Source organism: Prionailurus bengalensis, chromosome D3 (assembly GCF_016509475.1).
Source record: "Prionailurus bengalensis isolate Pbe53 chromosome D3, Fcat_Pben_1.1_paternal_pri, whole genome shotgun sequence".
Classification (NCBI taxonomy): domain Eukaryota; kingdom Metazoa; phylum Chordata; class Mammalia; order Carnivora; family Felidae; genus Prionailurus; species Prionailurus bengalensis.
Genome location: NC_057356.1, coordinates 54,974,188 through 54,999,579, shown reverse-complemented (window position 1 = coordinate 54,999,579; position 25,392 = coordinate 54,974,188). Strand labels below are relative to the sequence as shown.

The window sequence follows — 25,392 nt, the reverse complement described above, 5'->3', positions numbered from 1 at the left end:
ATAAAGTTAAGAATACCTAAGATCAATGCAAATGTAAAAAGAGAATAAACAATGCTGTTTCAGGCTAATGGTTTTGGAGAACTATAAAATTATACACACATACATATTAATAAATTCCAAAAGTAATGGTACCAATACGTTATATATGCGTTACCTCTGTTTTACAGAAATAAACATCTTCCTTAGGAAAAAATGCGCATTTTGATGACCCATGGGGAGAAATGTATCTTTAGACAAAAGAAGATTTCCTGTACATTATTTTACCGCAATATCAATGTTCTAGCCAGACACACAGAGACCCTCCAGACAACAATTCCAGTGACAAAAAGGGAGAAAAATATGTAAATGTAATAGGAGTAGAAAGGAAGAGAATTGGCGAGCCACAGTAATTCAAGAAAAATCATTTTCAACCTGGAGCCCTATTTAATCAACTAACTAAATGGTAACTGATTAAGCAGTTGTTAGAATTATAGAGAACTATCTATGTTTATGCAACAATAAAGGAAATAGTCATCTGCCTTCCTTCATTTTTCAATGTTTCAAAAAACAAAACTTGAGATATCATGGCTTCTGGCCATTTGGCAAACATCTTAAGTAAGCACAACTCCAACCCACTCATTTAACCTGAATTAATATTCTTGAGGTTTTATATAGCCATTTAAAGCTTTCAGGAAATAGTTCCTCGATGCACCTGCCACCTAATTCCATGAAATCAATATTTCACTAAAGCTAAGTCAGGAAATCTTAAGGTGCTGAATTCAATTATGACTGTTACTTCATGAGCCACTAGTAGATAAAACATATCATTCAAATTGAAAATCATTACAGTTAAAGAGCTTTACCTCCTTTGGGGGGGTGTTTTATTAGGTACCATTAACATAATTAATAACAGTATATCACGTTAGGATAACAATAACAACTTTAATATATGATACAGTACTTTCCTATTGCCAAATGCCAGATAATAAGCACAGAGACAACATTCTCTCTGGCTATGCCTGAAATAAATCTATTGTGATGTGGGAAGAAGCTGCCTGTCAATATGAAAAGGAAAACTGATAGTATTGATTCAAACTTCATTCAAAGATGAAAACAAGTATTTACCGAAACCCAGATATATTACTATTTAAGCAGAAAACAAATATTCACATCTTTAGTCATAAGCACATTACACATGAAAGGCAATGGTAAGCTGGGGTTCCACATAGAAAAGTTTTGTAGACACATTAAAAAAAAAAAAAAACTTTTGTAAACAGTAAACACCTGGAATTGGTCTTCAAATGCTGTCTCTTTTCAGATAATTACTAACTACCTGACTGGCCTCCTTGCACTGATCTTTATAATATTCTGGGATCCAATGTGGGGTATCCCAACTTCATTTTCAAAACAAAAGAGAGAATGAACAAATGTCCAAACAGATAAAAATCTAATGTTCTAAACCTATTTATCCCTTAAGTGGCAAACCTTTGGTAATTCTAAAATTGTTCATTTGTCACCTAGCTTGTTAAACTGAGTTTCAAGAAAACTCTAGAAATTTTCAAAACAATCCTGATGCTAGTACATTCCTGTCTTTCATTTCCTCCTTGGTTTGCTCAGGCCGTGTGATAGGCATTCTTTTTCTTCTTTTTTTCCCCCTTTGGGACCCCCACTTCAAGTCTAACATTTGCCTGTGGCTTAACATTTCACTGTGATGGAAAGAATGAGCTTTGGAATCAGCAAGACCCAGACTGAAATACCAGATCTTCCACCTATAACTGTGTGAAGTTAGGCAAAAATACCTAACTTCCCTAGCATCAGTTTCCTCATCTGTAAAATGAACAAACATCACCTACTTCTCAATGTTACTGTGTGGATTAAGTGAACTAAAAAATAGAAACTGCTTGGCTTAGTGCCTGACACTGATCAGTTACTGCATAAATGTTAGTTTCCTGCCCTTTTGCCAAAATGACATTCAACAGACAGTTCTAATGATATTTACAGACACATACATCTGTGTTTCTTCTTTTCAGTTTTTTACCTGTATTCTACTATTAGGCTTAATAAACTTCCTCCATGTTCAACACTCAACAAGCTTTTCATTGCCCTGAAGGAAAATAACTGAAGTAATATTTCATAAATAAGCAATAGCCAAGAAAAGGCACCAAGTTTCTAAAGCACATGCTCAAAAATTGAAGAAACTCTAGCATATTCTCTGTAAAAACTTTAAATGCCTAGGCAATTTAAAGAGAAACAGAGACAGTATTTGTGCTGCAAAACTCCTTAAAAGTACAACCCAATTTGATTCTTAGGAAAACAGGGTTAGAATAACGAAGTGCTCTCAGTGAAGATAAAGCAAAACATTTACTGCGAAAACCCAGCCATCACCCTCCAGAATATTTATTAATGTAGTCAGGCGACTTCGCTTAGAAGAACCCCAAGGACAAGGGTGAACAAGCAGACTACAACTTCAGCAAGAAAGATCACGGAGATGCAGTCAACGTTCACAGGGAAGAAGGGGCAGATATATAACGAAAAGCAAAATAAAACATTTCTATCTAACGTTGCGGTAGGATTTGCATGTACAGATAAATTGGTAGTCAAAATATGGCCACAGTTTACACAAACTGTAACTCAGACAGAGGAATTAGAAAGCACACCAGGGCCTCCCGAATTTTCCCTTTCCAACAAGTCACACTTCTCAGTTTCAATTCTAGTCTGCACTAGCACACTGACAAAACAGAAAAAACGTATGTGAGCGACATCCATCTGGGAATCACCCTCATAACCTTCTACACAGTCATTCGAATCACACTGCCTGGCCTTCAGGCGTCCAGTTGTCTTCTCAAACCCACTCAACATGAACAGGGGAATGAGTGACAACTACGCGGTTCCATACAGGAAGACCCTCAATGTCCATTTTCACCCGTCACTAGCTGGTACCTACCCGGAAGGAATGAACGGAACCACTCCAATGCAATCCCAGCCACTCCTGCTAGTTCAAGCATTCGGTTCAGCATCACCTCATGACCAACACGAAAGCAGCTGAGGCTCTAATATAATCATCATGGAAAGTTGTCCCAAATCCTTCATTCGAGGAAGATCCTTCATACACACCAACGCTGTCTCCAAGCCATGCCGGGGTCTGAAACCAGACTGGAAAATATTATATATGTGTATATATAGTAAAACTCCCACAAACCACTCTTCTACTATGTCATATTTATTTATAGCTGCTTAATCCATCCTATATATATAAATATATGTATGTATATGTATATATGTGTATATATATACATACATACACACACATATTGCCTTCTCAAGGTGAAATATGAACATTCAAGGAAAGATCCTTTTCATAGTAGAAGGTAAACTGAAAGCATATGAAGAGCTGGTGCTGCCTGGCAAGGTAGTTGAGGTGGTCCCAAATGGAATATACTCTGTCCTGAAGGGGAGAGAGAAAACACAGTATTGGTTTCTGAGGCTAATCTTCTAGGCTTGGTATATAGGATCACACTATTCTGATGCTTAAAAAAACAACAAAACAAAACAAAACACCTTGGCTTTTTGAGAGATGAGAGAGTAATGCCAGATTAACTCTTGACACTGTTTCATATTACTAAACATGTGCCTTCTTACTCCTGAATCCCAAAGTGGACACCACTTTCATAATCCTGGCTACCACTGCTTTGACTGCATTATCAGAATCTCTACTGATCAAGGAACCTCTACTTGCTCATCATGCAGACAGAACCAGAAAACTTTCAATGAATATCAACTTCAAATGGTAGGAATAATAACAACAACAACAATAATAATAATAATAATAATATCAGTGGAGCCCCAAGAGCTATTATATGTTAAAGAGCAAGAAAAACCAACTTATTTAAAATATCAATTTCCCCTCTCACTTCTCCATGAATAGGCTCTTAAGAAACAAAGAGATAGATATTATATAGAGTTTTCAAAATTAAACCAGAGAATTCACTATTTTTATCTTCTTGAGACCTTTATTACAATATTAAAGACTATATATTTCCTTTTGGTACCCCTCTCTCAAACTAATGCTGAAAACTAAAACTTTCAATTGCAGCACAAAATCTAAGTTTCTCTATTTCCAGAATGTGTCTGGAATACAATTAAATGGGTTAAATCACTGCAGCATTATTTTCTATGTACTTACCCTCAATTATTATTTGCATTAAGCAAATGGCTATCTGTTTGTCATATATAATTCCATTTAAAATTAATAGAATTCTGTCTTCTAATCTCCATTTCACTTGCTCTACGGGCCAGACTAATCCCATCCTTGTCAGCTACATACAGTAGACACTAAAATGAAAAATCTTGGTAATGTCCATCCAGTGCACTGCCTCCTCTACCCACTCAGTATTTACTTTGGTTCCAAAGCCAACTATTCCACTGACATCAAATATCCAGAAACCTGTTAGATAGGTTTGGATCTGAGGTTCCTATCAAACATAATACTCACTATGTTTTTTCCTGGACACTCTCCCACTAATTTCACTGCATCTCATAAAAAGTGACATAGCTCTCAGAAGGAAAATGCAAAACCTAAATGGATCACCTAGGCAAAGGACTTACAAAATACCATACCGAAAAGGAGACCAGCTGGTTGATAGCTCAAACTTACAGTCCACTCGGTGCTCAGCAATATACTATGCTTCTCCTCCTGAAATTTTAAGTCCTCTTGTTTGACACATCAACCCTCTGTTGTATAACTTGAGAGGCTGACCAAATGCAGTAAGTATAATAGTCTTCTCAAACCATCCCTTATACAGATGTCAGCTGAAGATGTGTATAATTAAATATGTTCTATAGAATAAACATGTGCTGAGGTATGCACTATGATGTAGGAACTACACAGGATATACAAACATGAGTGAGACAGGTCACTAGCTATCTTGCAATTCATAGTTTAGATGGGAGAAAGACATATAAACAAAAACAACTGTGGTAAAGATACATTTAAAACCCCCCTTTAAATACAAAAGAAGGAACCATATTTCTGCCTGGGAATCATGGGGAAAGTTTCCCAGGGGAGATGACAATTTGCATCTTAAATGATAAGCAGATAGCAGGGCAGCAGTAATGGTTAATAATCAACAGAAGCTAAGGCATCAGCATACATGTAATTTAGTAGAATCCTGGAAATCAGATCACTACTCAAAAGTAAAATATATTCTGTCCTATATTTAGTGTAACAGACAGTCAAACTATTTCAGTGTAATGGAAAACTCCTAGTATACTATGAACATTCAATAAATATTAAACGAAACAGTGAGAACCTTAATGACAGAAGCACACAAATAATCACACAGATTTTTTCATAAAATTAATCACTTCCTACATGTTCAAGTGGAGACCTCCTCAGAGACAGCAAAGTGGATTTTTCAGTAAAGTCTATTCTCCAAAATTTCATTTGGTGTATTTGAGGCTTCACAGTCACATTTCAAACCAAATTTGGATGACAGTGCAAAAACACAGGACTCTGAGACACCTTTCCCCTCCAAACATACCAATTAGATACTCAGGAGGAGGTACTATCAGGACACTACATGTTAAAACAGGGAAGCTTAGAACATGGGAAAGCAGAAGAAATATCACATTGATATCATTTGCTCAAAGGGTTAAAGTGGCCCAAGTATGAAAGCTAATTAAAGAAATACAGTTTCTCAGTTACAAACAGGACCTCCCCAAAGCACCTCATTTGACTAAAAATTATTTACTTGCCAGTATATTGTAAAATGGGAAAACCCTTGCCTAAAGTTTCAACATTGGTCACTGGCAGATATGTTAAAAATGACTCAGGATCTGCTTAATCAAGTAACAATGGCTTTCAATCTTATCACTGAGTCTGAGTTACGAACATAAACTAAAATCCCATTTCTAACTTCTCATGAAATTTTAGATAAAAACTTGGGTATTAAATAACATTACATACTTCTTATTGAAAACAACACTTTGGCATCAGTGTGCCAAAACATTACTGTGAAGTATCTTAGAATACAAATTTGACTTGAAACCCATCTAATCTTGATTAATTTCTCCAAATTCTTAATAAGGCAGCAAACAGTAAAATCTCATTAATCAAATATCTTACAATTGACAGCACATTTTCCAAATTATATTATTTTCATAACAATCTTAAGATGCAGATAAAGAGTTACAATTTTCCCCCCATTTACTGGAAAGATTAAAAAATGACTGAATGACTTATCCAGGAGAATGCATTATGTTAGAAGCAGAAATGGAGAATTAAAATTTCCATTCACTCAATCAGAAAATATCATGAGCCTATTATATGAAGGGCACCATGGGGAAGAGACAAATCAATGAGACATGAACCCTACCATTAAGGAAATTGCAGTCCTATTATAACAAGAGAAAATCTGAGCGAGTTTATTAGATGCTACGACAAAGGAACACACACATTATGTTATGATGGAATAGGGTGGATAAAATAATGAATTAGAGCCAGAATTAAACAATCGTTTACTGAGGAAGTGGTATAGGAAACTGGAATTGGGCTTTGGAGGTGGGGGATGGAGGACAAGCAATTGGAGGTCATTGTAGGCTGAGCAGAGACTTGAAAATATATGGAATGTTTGCATAAAGTCAAGTGTAGGTAATTACTTTTTCAAATGTCAAAAATGATACTACATATTTAACCTAAATCAAGCCCAAGAATGAGATTTAATTTAAAAATAGATATAACAGAAGTTGGTCGATTTTCCTCAAAAACTACCTTTCCCTATGGTTAAGGCTCTTACATTTTAGCTGGGAACACGCCTCCTTGCAACAGACTATTCTCCAGCTTCCCATTCAGCTAAGTGCAACTCTGTATCTGGCCAAGGGACAAGAGGAAAACCGATGCACTCAACTTTCCAAAGATATCAGTAAAGGGACTGCATGTGTCCCTTCTCCCAGCTGCTTCTTGGAACATAGATTTGGTGGCAAGCCATGTTAAGACCATCAGGATGAGGACAAAATCCTAATGATAAGGGAGCAATAAGACAGAAGGACCTGACTTCCTGGATATCCTGATGTACCTGAACTCAGCATTCCTGGACTACCTACCTTTAGAATGTCCTGTGAGAAATTAACTTTTATTTTTCTTAATCCCTTGTTTCGACATTCCATGATACCCAGGCAAACTTATACACTAGCTTATATAAACAGGCTATGCTGTAAACACAAATTAAAAGTAGTTTCTTGGATCTCAATTCTCAAAATCTAAGAAAAATAATCTGAACATATTTAAATTAATTGCAAAGGGTTTAATATAATTAGCAACATACAATTTTAATAGGCTTTCAAATCTATTTTTACATTTTAATCTACATAACAACCCTAGGCAGAGTAAAAGTCAGAAATCAATATTATCATATTGTAAGTGAAGAATATCATGAATTCATTACAAAAAGAATTTGATAGCTCCAAATTGTATTGAGTTTAACCTCACTTAATCCATAAAATAATCATTACATATATTCCATACTGCACTGATATACTAAAAATCCATTTATAAAGAATGTCAAATGATCTATCAATGCCAGAAAAAAGAATCAATAAGTGAAAGCCAGATTTTTACTTTAAGTTCACATTAGTTTACAATTTACCCATTGGACTTCTCAGTCCACTCAATTTTATTGTGATTACATCTAAATATTTAATTGCTGTCCATTTTTTTAAATAGAGAACAGAGGAAAATGTAATACGTAAACAAAAATATATTATCACAGTGTGAATGAAAAAGCAGAGCAAGCTGTAAGAGCCCGGAGGGAAAATAGGAACAGAGAACAATGGGTGCTGGATGACCTGTTCACATCAACTTGTCCACACGCAAATCCATTCACCCTTGTTTCACATATTACCACCTCTGACAGCCATTCCAAAGAAGAACTAGAATAAGAATATTCAATAAAATGATCTAAGGCATTTGCTGAGCTCACTGGCTGCCTACATCAGCCCACAGAGGAAGGAACGTAAGGTGATTGCAACCTCTTCCCCTGTTCTTCCCATAGTCCTTTGGGCAAGGTCTTGATGGCAACAAGGAGCCACTGAGGCCAGATTCAAGAATCTTAGATCACTAGCAGAAGTATAAATGACAATACAATCTCTCTTGCACCCCTAACTCCTGCCAACAGTGTTACAAATATGTACTATAGGAGGCAAATAAAATCAGGTAATAGAGGGTGACTGGATCAATGAAAACCCATTGCTTCAGGAAAATCAATTGAAAGACATGTCCCTTCTAATAGTACCTTAGAATGGAAGATTTATCTTTTCTTTACACAGACTTACCTTCACTTACTACTAGGCTTTTGCCCCTTCTTCTCAAATTCAAAACTGATTGGTCTCTTCTAAGTTTTAAGATGAGTCAAATATCTATTAGTTTTCTTATAATGGACCACTCATTTTCTCTAAGCCTTAGTTTATTGATCTGCGAAATAAAAGTTTAAGACTATACGATCTGCAAAGTCCTTACCAGAAAGAAAATGTTATAGTACTGAGTTAAGCTTCATCTCATCTTACATTGCATCTTAATGCAGTAGAGACTGATCTGAATGCACTATTTTTAAGGAAGCTTGCTTCCAAATAAATTCTCAAAAGAAATGCTTAAAGTTGGGATAGTAAAGACAACAGCAAATGACCCCTTGTGTACAATAGCCCTGATGTTACCAAAGGCTGTAATTCTTCAACTGTTAGGAATTATTCAGCCCCCTATTCTTCTATCACAAGAAACTCTTCTAGGTAAGACTAGAAAATTGCTAGAGTGACCAGGTGGTTCAAAACTGGGCTAAGGGAAAGACTAGATTTAAAATTTAGTTAATTATCTGCTCCTACTCAAACTTCTATAGACACTATTTCACAATTTTTCATCACACTTTTATGAGAAAAGAAGAAGGTACCATTGTATCCAACATAAATACTAATTTATAAAACTTTGAAAATTAAGTTATAGGGGGCTGACTCAAAAGGGTGGTATCTAAAAATAGCAAACTAAATTCTAATTTAAAAAAAGTTAGCATTTCTAACATTAAGGCTAGATAAAATAAGTGAGCAGTAAAATCTGTTCTAAGTAATTCCAAATAGTACTTTTCTGCATTCCTGATTCAGCACTTTCCTTCTTAGGGTAGAGGTGTAGGGGCATTCCAAAGTAATCTTTGCTAATCCTAATGCTTCAGAATTTAAGATGTGAGCCATTTAGATTTTCCCACTAGCAACAACCTGTTCCAATACATCTTCATGAATGTTATTTTTTTTCTGTATCTAGAACCAGCAGGTCACCTTCAATAAACACTAATTAAGCAACAAATTGAATAATAATCATTGTACAAATTTTTGTATTTCATGCAGACGTGCTAGAAAAGAACTAAGTAATGAATTCAGGTTAGCTGTAGTGGCCTGACGGAGAACGTGCTCTGCTTGGAAATCTTACGTCTGTCTTTTGAAAAATGAAAAATAAAAACAAAAAGGAACGAGTAGCATTTTTACCCCTCCCAGTGGAAATACAACGGATGGATGAGATGAAGGACGGATAAATGGTTATGATACAGATTACCTATGACAGTAAAGGATATCTGATCATTCTTTGCTTAAGATAATTTCCCGCTGCTTCTGAAACCATACTCACTTATCCATTTGAGCCTCCTTTTCTTCCCCTAGATCCATCTCTTAGAAGGAGAATGATGATGTTCCTAACTTAGCCTACCCCCATGGAAGCATAGTTTACTCAATCCCATCTATTTCCATTCAGTTGTTTTACAAATGGAATAGGCGGCACCCTCTAAGATTGCCTTCCGGGTTGTCTACATTTTGTTAGCAATTATGCTTTGACTGGTCACAGTTAGGAAGCTCCCCAGAAACAAGTTTCAATCTGTAAGTCCAATATCAACAACAGAGTGAGAATCCTATGAAGCCTTTGATCCACCCCTTCCCTGAGGCAGGTTTCCCATCCTCACAGCATTACCTTGGAAAACAAACAGGAAGAGGGCGCATCCAAATATGCCCTGCTCCTGTCTGTGAGCCCAAATCTTCACTCATAGTCATCCTCCTCACACTGGACAAGCATAAGAGGTAAAATTCATCTGCCGCTTTGCATTCTCCAAATGTAAATGGGTTATGGAAATGTCTTTTTCACCCTTCAATCCTATTTATAATTAGGTTATAAGCTAGAAGAGTCTCAATACACCTATCTATAGGCTAGACTTTAACCTCAGCAAGTAATATATAAGACACTCAATAATTAGCCCAAAAAGCTTCTAATGGGGATATGTATGTCATGAGGGGGGAGGGTATTTACTTAATAGAATCACACAACCAGTACTTTCCTGCATCAAAATTGTTTTAGGCTCAGCCTACAAGTATTGTAAAAGGTTAAATGCAAGTGGTTCTGAATCAGACATCAAATCCCACATCTGCCACTTGCTAGCTGGATGAATTGTCTCAAGCTACTTAACTTCACCTGCCTCAATTTTCCTATCAGTGAAATGGGAAATACAGTGCACCGCAAAGTTTTTAAAAAGATAATTCATGTGAAGTCCTTAGCATTGGGCTTAATATAAACAAATGATTTTTTTTCATTAGGAATTTTTTTAATCATCAAGCCCCTACTCATTAATTTGCCTAGCATACTCCATAAAGCATGGTGTCTCAACTCTATGTCAAACAAATTAATGAACACATAGATGTGTATTCCTTACCATAATGGCCTTATATTTGTGATGGAAAGACAACACTTCTTGATATGTTGGAATATCATTATGTTTTATGAAGAATCCAAGAGAGAATTAGAAATCCCTAAATTTAAAAAATGTATGTGTGTGCATCTATACGTATACATATATAAGTATGTGTGTGTGTGTATACATATATACATGTGTGTGTATATATACATATACATATACACACACATATATATATACATTTAATCATCATGCACTAGGATGAAGACATGCATCACAGAGAAGAGATTTAAAGACCTAACTGAAAAATGACACAGAAAAATGGTCTGGAACCAGGTTGTTAAATCCTCAAAAGCAGGGACTACATTTTATTCATCGATTAATCCAGCAACTTCTACAGTCCCAAGAACATTGCATGAGCTTAATAAATGTTGATAGCATGAATACATGCCTTAAAGCTTCCACAAAACCTCAGGACCTAACACTGTCTGCTGAGTAGGCACTTAGTAGGTGCTGAATTGATTAACATCATGTTATGATATCTACATCTCCACAACTTTATTTTTATTTCTCTGATGTCGTAATTTGACCACCGATTTCCAGACAAAGCTCTCACCTACACACCTGAGTACTGTGAACCTGGTCAGACTGAAGAGTGCGTACAAGCCTTGCGCAGCACCTACAACAGATCTTAACTTCTTTAAACGCGCACACACACACACACACACACACACACACACACAAACACATTGATAGAAATCACCCGAATTGCTGGCAGAATCCCAGTCCACAATTGTCAATTTGATTCTGCACAGGCATCTCAGGAGTTGTAGGATAAACAGTCTCTAATTGTCCTGAGAGAACTAAGGCTTGTTCTTAGGAATTACACACTGTAGCTTTTAGAAAACCTGGCTTAACAAAATGTCATAATTTTTATTCTTCTGAAAACAAATGAACTATAAAAAGAAGTCCCCATGTCAGCATATCAACTGTTTTGCATTTGAATTATGTTGTCAACTTCAAAACAACAAAGCAAAACTAAAATCATTTAGGCATGTGGCAATTAAGAGCACAAGCAATGAAATTAAGAGATAAAGAGAAAAATACCACTTAGAAAAAAATCAAATAAAATCACCCCAGTTTAATGTCTATTCCTTTCCAAAGGTTTTCATCTGCATAGGATACTTAGACTCACATACAATGTAATTTTACATCCATTTCTGCTTCTATTTCTGTACTGAAATATTTATAGAGAGCTCAGTATTTCTGGAGTAAATTATACCTAGATCTTGATAAGGCTGAAATCACCTAAATTACCTTTTTTTGTTCAATTATTTGGAAGAATGGAGAAAGAAAGCTTGACAGAATAAAAAGATGTATTAAGAAATGGCTATTTCAAAGCTATAATTGCATTCCTTAGTGAATATTGATGCCTTGAGGGTTATATGCAGTCACCAGAGCTATTTTTACCAAAGGTTGCAAATAAAATCCAAATCAATTTATGTTATATGAATATACACATTATATTTGAACACAAAATTTAAGCCAGGTATTCTATTGGTTTATACATTAAGACTAATATATGAAAACACATTATTAGGAGTATATAAAAACAGAAGCACAGTACAGTGTTAAGCATATTGTTATGAATACCCTCCAAGATTAATCAGATATTCAAAGTTCTAGAACATAATTCTTATGTTATGCCATAAATTCTGGCAATCTAAAGTTCCAAATTCTGAATCACTATTATGAACTGAAATTTTGTGTCCCCCAAATTCATATGGTGAAGCCCTAGCCCCCAGTGTGGTTGTATTTGGAGATGGAGGCTCTAAGGAAGTGATTAATGTTGAATGAGGTCTAAGAAGGATGGAACCTTGATCTGATAGGAGTAGTGTCCTTACAAGAAGAGACAGCAAAGAGCTCACCCTCTCTCTCTGCACACACACACACACACACACACACACCCAGGAGAGGACATGTGAGGACCTTGAAAAGGGGACCATCTGCAAGCCAGGAAAAAAGCCAACACCAGAAACCTACACCACTGGACCCTGACCTGGGACCTTGAGCCTACAGAACTTCGAAAAATAAATTTCTATTGTTTAAGCCACCCAGTCTAAGGTATTTTGTGACGACAGCCTGAGCAGATTAAGCCAATCACTATTAATTTGACTTCAGTCAGGGAACTAGGAAGAGGCCTGTTCCGAATTTATTACATTAGCGTGAGGCATTCGATCTGAAAAGTGCAACCTCTCCATTCAGCGACCTGATCTTACAGCCTCTTACGAAACAACGTGACAACCAGTAGAAATGCACACAAATGTGCATGCACACACCCATGACACAGCTCATGAACGCCTCATGGGGCTCTGCTTCTAACTTCCAAAATCACGAGAAGCTAACGGGGGAAATGTGAGAGCCAAAGGCACGTAGTCACCTGTGGCTGCAACATCAGACGCTTGACTGTTAAGGCTTTAAAGCTGCCGAAGCCCAGTTTGATTAGGTAGTGCCAGGAGCCGGAACCTTGTAGGGTAATGTTTCACACAATTATTTTTTAACTTGGGAAATGCTTCCAAAGTAATATATAATCTTATTCCCCTGAATCATGTTTTCACAATAAGGAAAAAAAAAGCAGGATGGAATAGAAGAATAGGATCAAGAGTTATAAATTTCCTGTCTTAAAAAAATTACGTCATGGAGGTTACAAGTACAGCATAGGGAATATAGTCAATAATACTGTCATAACGTATGGTGACAGGTGGTGACTGCACTTATGATGAACATTGAGTAATGTAGAGAACTATCGTATCACTATGTTGTGCACCTGAGACTAAAAAAAAGTTAAAGTTTAATTTATGACAGATTGCAAAGCTATTTTTAAACAATTAGTGATATCCACGTATAAATGTTAAATTCTTTTTTTTATTCAGTTTTATACCATTTAATTTGAAACAAGTTAATTATGCACAATGTCAATGACTGACATTTTAAGTGACATATTTTGGGAAAAACCAAACGTACATATAAATGACTGGATTGGAAATTCAAAATCCCAACTATAAAATGTAATGTATGTTTTCATCATTCGCATCATAAAGCCTACGTTATTGGAATATCATGCATTTATTCAGATAACATGTAACTAGAAAAAAGTACCATACCCAATTTCATCTAATTATCACCAAACATACAACTGACAATATCTTTTGATTCACAGTTTACTAGGTGCAATATATTCTCTGGAGTATTATGGATTGTCAGTTAAGAAATCTACCATAAATGTCAGTGTTTGTTTCAGGGGAAAAAAAAGTATTTAAAAAGGGGGAGACTGTATTTGAAGAGACAGATAAGAAAATACTACAAGTGAAGAAATTATACGTGCAAATTTCTTAAAAGAAGTTAAGAAACTATAACTGCAGAACGAATGGCAAAGAGTAGGGATACAAAGAAGGAAATATGTAGTTAGGCAGTAAAACTAACACTACCTAAGAACCAACTGGCAATGAGGGCATGACGAAGGGAGTTGGGACTGACTGATTGAGACTTCTAATCTGAGTAATGATGAAGAGTAAAATTTTATGTCAGCTAAGAGGTAAATTATTCTCAAGGCTTGCTTACACACTCACATTCACACACCTATACACATAAGTAAATAAATGCAGATTGCCCTATGTTTCTGTTTAATAACACCATTGTCTCATTTGCCCCCGCTAAGTAGCTGACTGTGTGCACACCATTTACACAATGAGAGGATTAGATGTTAGCAAATGGCAGGGGTAACACTGTGAGTTCACACTATAATTCTAAAATGCCTCAGCACAAACTAGACCACCATTTCAGTGTGAAAGGAGGGATGCCAACATGGAGTCTGGAGATAAGAATTGATTTTGCAGTAGAAATTATTTGTGTTTCTTTCTTATCTCTAGACAAAACATTTCAGCAGCAACAAAGAATCATCTCCTATAGTACTAATTAGAAACGTAAATCTCACCAAGAGAAATGCCAAGAAATTTTATTGTTTGTCACTATACATGGTAATAGAATTTTCTGACATTTATCCCCCTAGAAAAATGCAACATCTTTAATAAACAACAGTATGAAGTGGAGATTCTAATTTCAGCATATCATAACAGAGATTGCAAAACAGAAAACATGCAAAACCTTAAGGCTAGTAGCTCAAAACAAATTTATTCTAAGAATTATCAGTAGGAATAAAAAGTTCTCATTGATACCAGAATAATTACAAAATCTTGGGTTGTCAATTGCATGTTCCACATTGCAAAATCAAAACTATGTCCATATTCTGAGTAACACTAAACACAACAGAGACTGTAAAGCTTTTCAAATGTCCCTACTGTGGTATGTGATTATAGACTGTTGCTCTGCAAATGGCTGATGAAATCTAACAGATTTAAGTAAGACATCTATAATCTTGTAAAATGTACCTCATAAATATCACCCTGCCCCCACCCAACAGAGGGGTTTTTTGTAGTGTGTGTGTGTGTGTGTGTGTGTGTGTTTATGATTGCCATACCTCCACCTCCATTAGAAAACTATTTGCCTATTAGCAAATAATATGAAAACCAAATCAAAGTTCATGTTATATTAATAACAGCTATCTTGTAATGATAACACCCAGCACCTAAGAAATTATCCCTCACTGATGAGTGACTGTTCCGCTCTCATGACATAAGGGCTACAAGCCTTACTCCCTGACTTTGTGGCCCCTGGATATGTCACTACTTGAAAGCACATACTTCTTGGGAAACATCACTTTAAAAATTACATGTGCAGAGAAAAACATATCCTCAGGCATTAAAAATCCCTCAGTCCTCTTTGTAAAGGAATTATAACTTCTGAAAAAGCAAACCATAAACAGAAAAGCAGAATTAGGACAACCCCAAATGTCATCCAAATCAACATGGTAACTAAAGTTACTCCTCTATTTCTACAAACATATTTCTAATTACTGGAGACAGGTGCTCGCTTTGGCAGTACATACTAAAATCACTGCAGACAAGACCATATTCTACAGAAGCACCCTAACTCCGTGAGGAGGTGGGAATGTTTAGCCAAGCAGTCCAAACAGGCATATCAAATATCCATCCACAAAAGCAGATTGGAATATGCACGTTTTAATCCCCTCTATACAAGCAACATGGCTATTTGATTGACTCTGAGATTCTGATCATCTAAACAGCATGCCAAACAGCTATGCCTTATCAATTGTTCACAACTCATAAACACAAAGTGATAAAAGCCTGGAAATACTCAGAATCAGCAAAGCAAACATCAATGGACCAGAGGAAAACTGTATTGATAAAAATCTTCTATGTTATTTTACAGAAGGGAATTAAAACCTACCAAATACATTTTCATTAAAAATTCTAGGCAACCATGCCATGATGTTATTTCTTTCAACAAAAACCATATGTCCTTCTGACCTTTTTTAGCCACATGGAAAGAACTTATTTCAGTCTGGCTTTTCCAAATAGAATTTAATCACACACTACACAGTTCATCAATAACATGAAAAAGATACACAGAGCATGATATAGAAGAGCTGTCGTCTTTTTATCATGTCTACTTGAAAAGTATGCAATTTAAAGTGTCACTTGAAAAGAGGAAAAGATAGCATAAAACGTCAAGAATTTCATCACAGTCAAATAAATTAACAATATCACATATACTGAACACATTCAAATACTCATATCAGCTTTGCCAAAATTATTGGTGTATTTTTTGTAAATTACAAGTTTAAACCAGAGGCACTTAACTGCATTTGAAAACAGGCAACCGTACAATAACCTTACTTGCTCACATATAATCTGCCAAAGACTATTAGCATGCATATATTTAATGGGGTTCCCACAAAACTGTTAGGTTTGTTTTGATTAAAACACACAAACTATTAAATAAGATGAAAAAATACAACACATAATGCTAAAAAGAAGCTTCTGACTCTAAACAGAAGCCAAGTCATCACCAAGCACCAGAAAACTAACATTTTTTAATTTTTTAATGCCTATTTTAGTTTTGAGAGAGAGACAGACAGACAGAGCATGAGCAGGGCGTGGGGGTAGAGAGAGAGAGAGAGGGAGGCACGGTATCCAAAGCAGGCTCCAGACTGCGAGCTGTCAGTCCAGAGCCCGATGCGGGACTTGAACTCGTGAACCATGAGATCATGACCTGAGCCGAAGTCGGCGTTTAACCGAATGAGCCACCCAGGTGCCCCCAGAAAATTAACATCTTGAGAAAGATTGTTTACTCAACAAATATTTATTGACTATCTGCTGAGTGTTGGGAGTGTTATATACCCTGCCCCTGGAGAGCCCACAGGTGGGCGCAAGTAGACAAACAAGGACAAAATTACAGGACGGTGAGGTCAGCCCTACAGGAGAGCTGTCTGGCACACAGAATGAAGCCCCACCCCCCATGGTACTTGAAACAAATGTCATTACTTTAAATCCAGGTTCACAATGATGATGCATAAAGACCCAATCTCCCTTTTCTGGAAATGCTAGGTACAAGGGTGAACCGTTTGGGGGAGGACCACTACCATCACCTCCCACCCACAGAGACCACCAGAAGGCCATGGCCACCTTGGTACCGTTCACAATAACTCCCCTCCATTTTTATCAGGTATATCACAAATCTGCATTTCTTGGAAAACACATTAATAAATACCTAGAAATTAAGCAGCTATGTATGACCTTATGATGAGGGAATTTCTAAATGTAACTTAAGAAAAATGAATACAGTTATACTTTGTTTACTCAGCTACCATAAATATTTGGAAAACATTTAAGAACTCAGGAGGTAGCAAAACAGTACATTAAGTAGGGAAAATAAATGTCAGAATCTGCTCCCTAAAACAACCACACATAACAGGCAGGAAAGCCCAAAACTCCCTGAAATCATGTACTTTTATTTTTGAGATGATTCCAATAAGCAAACTAGAAAACGAGGTAAGAGTGGTCACAGACACACTGGCCATAAGTAACCGGTCACAATTGGCAGGAGAGAGGAGAGTCAAAGGAAGTAGAAAGAAATGAGAACATAAAATGTATGGCTGGAGGCCCTTCAATGCAGAACTGATTTTACAGAACAGAACTTAAATAGAACTCTGGTCTCTTTCTTTGCCTGTGCCCTTGCCTATTTAACTTGTGAATTCGTTGCAGGTACTTTCACTGCTACCATACTGGTTTATCAGTATTTGTAACAACAAATATTTTTTTTTCCTTACGGAAGGACACAATAACCGGGTGGAGGGGGCAGAGGGAGGGCTATGTATTCTGAGAAATAGCAGGTTATGTCTTCCATTTCAGTGTTCTTCACTCTTTAAAGACGCTGCTTTGCGTTTTGTTAACTACATATGCTTACAGCCCTTTAATATACCATTCTGGGAAGACCAGCATTTTGAAAAATAGGAAATAATGCTGTTACAATAGTCAGTGTAATTAAAATCCTGTTCAGAGGCGTGGTACAGGAATTTTATATCTCAAGGTGCATAACAACTGATCACAGAGTAGTCACTCCTGTTGAGAAGGATACCATAATGAACAAATTTCAAAAGCCTACTTCTAGGAGATGCTTTTTGTGTCTCCGTTGGCAGATTCCACTGGCATAGAGCCCACATTCAAGAGGAGTTGATATCCTTAGATTTTTACCTCCTCTTTTCTTTTGGCTGCTGCACAAACACTTTCAGTGCCTTCTAAATGGCATAAATATTTTCAGGGTTTTTGACAGCAACAAGGGGAAAATTAATTTCCAGGTGTTCCCATTTTGTTCCCTAACTCCTCACACTGACGTCCGGCTCTAAAGAACAGGATTACCCTTACCAGAGCTATTAGGCTCGGTCAGCAACTTCTCTCCCCACCGTTGCCTCCAGTTTGTTGGGGGAACAATGATCGCAAATGGTGTCATTACATTATCTCAGGTTCTGTCTTCAGAATGGGCGGGAAAGGCCTCCAACACAGAGATGAAAGTTTGAGCCTAGATGTCCTACACCCCTCTAAATTGTGATGTTCGTGGATCAAACTTGCAAAGGATCCATTTTAAACACCTAAAAGCTGTTGTTACTCACCCTTTCCAGCAGTAAGAGTTACAGGTAATACCGATTTGTTTTTAGGAAAACGTGGCCTCAGGAGGATACTCATTTCTCTCAGTTCTATCTCAGTCTCAGTAAAAACATCCGAAAGGTAGTTCAGCAGCTTTATTTTCACCAAGCTGCAAATACTGTCTGCCAATGGCTTGTAGGTAGACAAGTTCATACAAAAAAACATTCACTCTATGTAACATGGATGATTACACACTCAGATGACAGCTCAATGTTTATTTTACTTTGTAACCAACTTCTTTTTTCTCCTTGAGTGGTATCATCAACATGGCCCTAAACTGATGGCTAAAGCCCAAATTGTCAAATTTGGACAATCAAAGACTGTCCTAAATAGAGAACAATCACAGATAAACAAAATGCAGTATGCGTCCATACAATGGAGTATTATTTGGAACAAAAAGGAATGAAGTACTGATTCATGCTACCACATGGATGGACCTTGAGGACATTTTGCTAAATGAAAGAAGCCAGACACAGAAGGCTACACACATACTGTATAATTCCATTTCTATGAAATGTCCAGAATAGTCAAAACCAGACACAGAAAGTCAAATCGTGGTTACCAGGGGCCGGAGGGAGTAGCGAATGGGCAATGATTACTTGATGGGGATGAGGTTTCATTTAAGGTGATGAAAATGTCCTAAAATTAGATAGTGGTGCTGACTGCACAACTTTGTGAATACACTAAAAAACCACTGAATTGTACATTTTAAAAGGGTGAATTTTATGGTATATGAGTTATATCTCAATAAAACTGTTATTTTTTTAAAGACTCGAAATAGCTGATCAATGACACTCAAAGTAGGAGAATTCTACATATAAGGGGGCTAAATTTGTAACCACAGTTATTGGCACTTCAGGTTTTATCAGAGTGATCCTGGAATCTATCTCTTAAGCCTGTAAAAGCGGTCCTCTTATTCATTTTCAGAAACAAAATCTTCTCTTACAAGAGACAGAGAACAAGGAGTAACTCCAGTGAAGGGCTAATTCATGCAGCAGGGCTCTTTGTGAACCAAGTACATTCTATATTAACCTGCCGAATGTAATTTATTAAGCCAACGGGCAGTTCCAAGGAAATCTTGGGTCATCTAAATATTTGGCAATCACAAAAGAATCTGCAGGTAATTACTTAATTCACTGTCAACTACAGTATCAAAATCTAGACACATCTATTGCTTTGCAATTAATAGCAATTACTAATCAATGAAAATAGAAAATGTAAATATGAATACTGACCTTGTTTCTTTTAACCCTTCTTTCTGAATGACTTCTAATATCTGCTTCGCTGTCATTGGTGAGTTGGGGTGTTTTTCTAGTGCCTGCAAAATAAAAATAAACATAAAATTCCTAGATTATCATATGGAAATGTACAAAATGAAAACGTATGTGAATCATGCAATGCTTCTTTAAAATTTTAAAGGGGAAGGGGCTGTTGTATCAAAATAAGTTCCAATTTTACAGTTCAGGTGTGTCCAAAGAGAGAATGTAATTCTTTTCTGGACATTTATGGCAATTTCTGCAACATGGGGGGTCATTCCTCAAAAAATTGTCACAAAGGCATACACACCAAAAAAAGAAATGTGAAAACAGAAAAAACGCAAGTTAATAAATGTATATAATTTCCTTTATTAAAAGTTGCTAATATTTATACTTAAAGACAGATTTTCAGGTCATTAAAATGTGTCCTAAATTTCCAGGACCTTGGAAACACGGAGCCTGGACAATACTAACAGCAGAGAACAAAGTGCTGGTTAGAAATAACCTCACTGGATTCACATTTCGATCAACCTCTTTTGTATTAGGGAAAAAAAAAAGAGGGAAAAAATTCCTTCATGGCCAAAATGGAAAAAAGCATACAGAAACCCAAGTAAGTCATTACAGTGTGTGTTTTCCAGTTCAGCTCAGTTTCCTTTCTTCTGCCTTTTCCAATTAATTTCAAGTAAACCCCTTCCTCTTCCCATTCAGCCCATCTCAGTTTTATGAACTGAGTCCCATTTTTCTTCCTCTCCCCTTCTGGCCTCCTTATTTTTGAGTGAAAGGGACTTGTTTTAAACAAAGTGTGAGGGATACATGGGACATGGCTAATTATTTCCATGGTCATTAGACCATCAGACCCGGAAATCAAGTTCCTTTATTTACCCAGGAGTTTAACTACATGCTGGGAAAGCAGTAAACAACAGTGCCCACGCTGTCACCAGCACAGACTACAGGGGCCACCTCTGGGTATAAGAAACAGGTCTACACACATCTTCACAATGACTTCCTCCAAGGGTAGACAATACCCACTTAAAGATGCTGTACAGAAGCTTCTGCACATTGTAGAGTTCTAATTTATGATTATTTACTGGAATGATCCTAATTATTAAGAATTAACAGAGCCACCTTAACAACTAAAAAGGCTTCTGAATCTGTTCAAAACAGCTCTGTGATTTCTCCTACTACCATGGCCAAATTTCAACCAGGTCACTAGCAAAGGTTCTATTCACCAAGGTTCTCTGGTGATTGACATACAGCCTGCCCCACTTCACTATTAGGGCCCCTTTCCTGTTCTCCCCTCTCTCGTTCCCAGAAAATGTCCCCATCTTTCCCAGTCCAGATCAGTCCCTTAGCCGTTGTGGTATGTCCTTGAAAGAATACAGAAATGTGAGCTACACTAGAAAGAGGGGATGGCGACAAGTATGTCAGTAGGAAAGAAGGAAACCTGTCCTCACAGAGGAGGCCGCTGGAGAGCTGAACTGAAAACTGGGAAGGGGGATAAAGAAACATAGGCATAGCTGTATAGGGAAGAGGACTAACGTGTAAAAATGTTCATTTAAAAAAAGGCAAGAAGGAAACTGCATCATAGAGCTGAAAAGGGGGAAGATTAGATCACAAAGAAAGGCGGGAAAGAAATAGACGTGAAAACAAAACAGCTGACAGAATTTGTAAAATGAGAACTATAAGTAGAACAGTGCATACTTATGAATTACTGAAAGGCGATGCTGTGGTCACATGGACTATATATAGGGTGGGCATCAACCCAAATGATAGGCGATGCTGGGGACACTCATGGGCTCTCATAAAAGATACGGGCAGAAGGTCAATAGACACAGACATACACAAGTAAGCAAGCAAGGAAGAGGGAAACTGACGGGGAGAGGCACAGGATGGCAGAAAGAGGGGGAGAGGGGACAAAGGAGAGAAAGGGGGAAAATTGAGCTGAACTGGGAATGTCCAAAAGGCAAACTGATTAAATCTAGAAAGGGCCGAAGAGGAAACTCTAGTGTACTGGGCAACGTTTTAACGGAAATTTGGGTGCACTCAAAAGTGGGGTTACTCACTGTGGAGGATTCCCTGTTTCTCTTCCTGAGTACAGGCCCCTCAGCACACCTGGGCAGCTCCTCCCAGCAATTGAGAGAATTTGGATAGCCCTGTCCCCTTCTCTATGACATCACATCCTACTCTACAAAGGAAGTAAAAGTGCCAAGAATTACATCATGAAGTGGATGAGAGGCAGGAAGGAAATGATGAAGCCACAAAACACCAGAAGCCACCCTCCGTTCCTGCAAGACAGAGAAAGGAGACAGAGAAGGAGAGTTCCTGGTTGTGAACAAGCTTCACTGAACTAGCTGTGTAAACATTAACAAAGGAGAGAGAGAAATTACCTTCACAGAACAAAACATTGATACCATCAAAATAATGTGACACATGGTGGAGACACGAATCAGACTCACAGGCAGCCATACTCAAACACTACAGTGGGAAGAAGCCACAGTCAGAGTGAACCAGCACCCTAGGCTATCAGCAGACTGAGTAACTGCCCATTGTCCCAACACTCTCTTGGCTATGAGGTGTTATGTTCCCTACACCCTGCAAAATTCAACTTTCTGAATTATCCTTCCTGACATTTTCAAGCACAACTAATATCTGAATATGTCTTCATGGTTACGTAACACTCGTTTTGATTTTACCACGTTCCTCCAATTTGTTTCCCATCTTGTGCCTACCTCTTTAGAAACTGGGGTCAAGGATGCATTAGAGCAGGGAAGAGAGTAAGATTACTCACAATTTTTAAGACAATCATAATAAGATTATATAGGGCCAATAAATATTTCAGATTATCATGACAGGTTGAAACTGGCTAGGGCAATAATGATGTTAATTGTGACAAAACAGAAAATATAATTCAGAAGTTTTCTATGGATAATAATCATTTAAAATGACCTTATTTGGGGCACTTGGGTGGCTCAGTGGATTAAGCATCCGACTTTGGCTCAGGTCATGATCTCACAGTTCATGAGTTCGAGCCCCACATTGGGCTCTGTGCTGACAGCCTGAAGCCTATTTCAGATTCTGTGTCTTCCTCTCTCCCTGACCCTCTCCTGCTCACGCTTGTGCTCTCTCTCTCTCTCTCAAAAATAAATAGACATTAAAATGACCTTATTTTCAGATACTAAAAATTAGAAAAATGCAAACTCATACCTATATTCTAGAAAACAAAATGCACCCATAAGCCTACAAACAAGAATACTAACCATTCCTAATATTTGTTTTCCTTCTATTTTCTTTCTATCCACACACAGCAATTTAATATAATTATAAAAAATATGTGCATATATCATTACCTATCTTATCTCCATATAATATGAATTCTTCAAAATGGGCATCATAATTAACACTTCACCAAGGACAGGCATTTATGCTGTTTTCAAAATTCAATAAATAAAGAATATATTGAATGTAACATTCTTAGAGTATTATTGAGTCAAAGGATGTGAGCTGTCATGTCTCTTGATACACAGCCAATTGCTTCCAGAAAGATTTTAACAATTTATACTCTCACCAAGCAGAACTAAATCTGCCTCTCATAACTTTGCCAGTATTCAGCGTTATCTTTGAGTAGTGTTTGACAACTTAGGTCAGAAAAGTAATGGCTTATTGTTATTCTAATTATACTTCTGTAAATACTAATGAGGACAAAGGGGTTTTATTCCCCAAATGAGTATCATATGGGATAGATACCAGATATCTGTTTTTACTTATTAATGTATAAAAAGTTCTTTATATAGTTAAGTAATATTTGTTGTTTTGAATATTAACAATATTCACATATTGAATATTAACAATATTCAATATAACAATATTAACAATAGCTATTATTTTTGTTGCTTTTGGGGATATTTTAGGGACATATGTAAAGTTTTCTATTTTCACATGAACAATTCCATCAGTTGTTTCCATCGTGACTCGTGTCTTATGTTTAGAAATTCCTTTTATCCAGAGAGCATGCAAATATCTACAAATATGGTTTTCATATTTTTATGGTTTCACTTTTTTTTTAATGCATGTCTATTTATTTTGGGGGGGGGGGGAGAGCATGCACGCATGTGCTCATGTGAGCAGGGGAGGGACAGAGAGACAGGGAGAGAGAGAATCCCAAGCAGGCTCTGTGCTGTCAGTGCAGAGTTCAACACGGGGCTCGATCCCACAAACTGTGAGATCAACGATCTGAGCCGAAATCAAGAGTTAGACACTTAACCGACTGAGCCACCCAGGAGCCCCTGGTTTTACTTGTTAATTTACCTGGATTTTATCATTTTGTAGCATGGTGAAACACTTACGCCCCACCACCTATAAATAAGATTCTCCACCATAATTTGTTTCATAAGTCAATCTTGGTTATTGAGTCACCCTCTACTGTATATTAATATTAGGACAATGAAAACTCTTTTGGATGTGAAACCAAATAAATGTTGGCATCCAATATATAATATCCACAAAAGCAGAGCTATTCTTGCTAAGGTAGAGATGAGAATGCTCAGAGCCCCCATACGTATTCCCTCTAATGGCCAAACTATAAACCACTGTCCCTGGGGCCTGTCTGGGGGCCTGTCAGATCCCCTGATCTTTCAATCAACTGCTGTGCCAACACCACACTGTTTCAAATTGCTCTGATATTATAATACACTTTACTATCTGGATCGGCCACTGCTCTCATTATTCCTTCTTAAATTTTTAATTGTTCACTTCTTTATATTTCCAGATGAAATTTAGATTGGAATTAAATGAGACATCTAATTAAATTTTCAAGCAATTTACACAGTGTTCCATGTGTTTAAGTTTTGTTTTATAAACTGTAATAAGCATTTTATTGTTTATATTTTTAGTTGCGACTATGAATACACTTTTTCATATAATATTCTTGCATTTTATTGCTAAGACATACAAAAGCCACTGAATTGTGATAATTATTATCTATATAAAGAGCTAATTGAATTCTTACTAGTTCTCACAGTACAGAAATACAGAATCATATTTTCTACAAATAATGTGAATTGGGTCTCCTTTCTAATACTTCTATGTTTTCTCTTTCCTATATTATTTACTTTGGATAAAAACTGATCCTTTCTAGTCCCATTAAAAAAAAATCTGCTGAAAACTGAACTGCTTTGGAATTTATCTCCTCAAAAGCAGGCCCCCAAAACCGCCGAGTTTCCCAAAGAATACCCTTAGCTGGATCTATCAGAAACCTCTGGCCAGATATCAAGGTCTCTCCTATACAAATCAGTCTGCCACAGTGTTCAATCTTTACATAAAATG

General features: G+C 36.9%; 1 protein-coding gene across 2 annotated transcripts in view; it reads right to left on the bottom strand.

The window, feature by feature from the left end:
- ASXL3 (ASXL transcriptional regulator 3) overlaps positions 1-25,392 on the bottom strand; it is a 180,430-nt gene that overhangs the window by 127,624 nt on the left and 27,414 nt on the right. The window contains exons 2-3 of one of the 2 annotated variants that reach the window (XM_043558561.1): positions 20,050-20,132; positions 2,924-3,132 (exon numbers count right to left, since the gene is read on the bottom strand). Coding sequence is in view for 1 of the 2 variants with exons in the window: in XM_043558560.1 (XP_043414495.1) it covers positions 20,050-20,132 (83 nt within the window). In the remaining variant the exon portion in view is untranslated. The remainder of the gene's footprint in view (positions 1-2,923; positions 3,133-20,049; positions 20,133-25,392) is intronic. The other variant, XM_043558560.1, reaches the window with a different exon arrangement.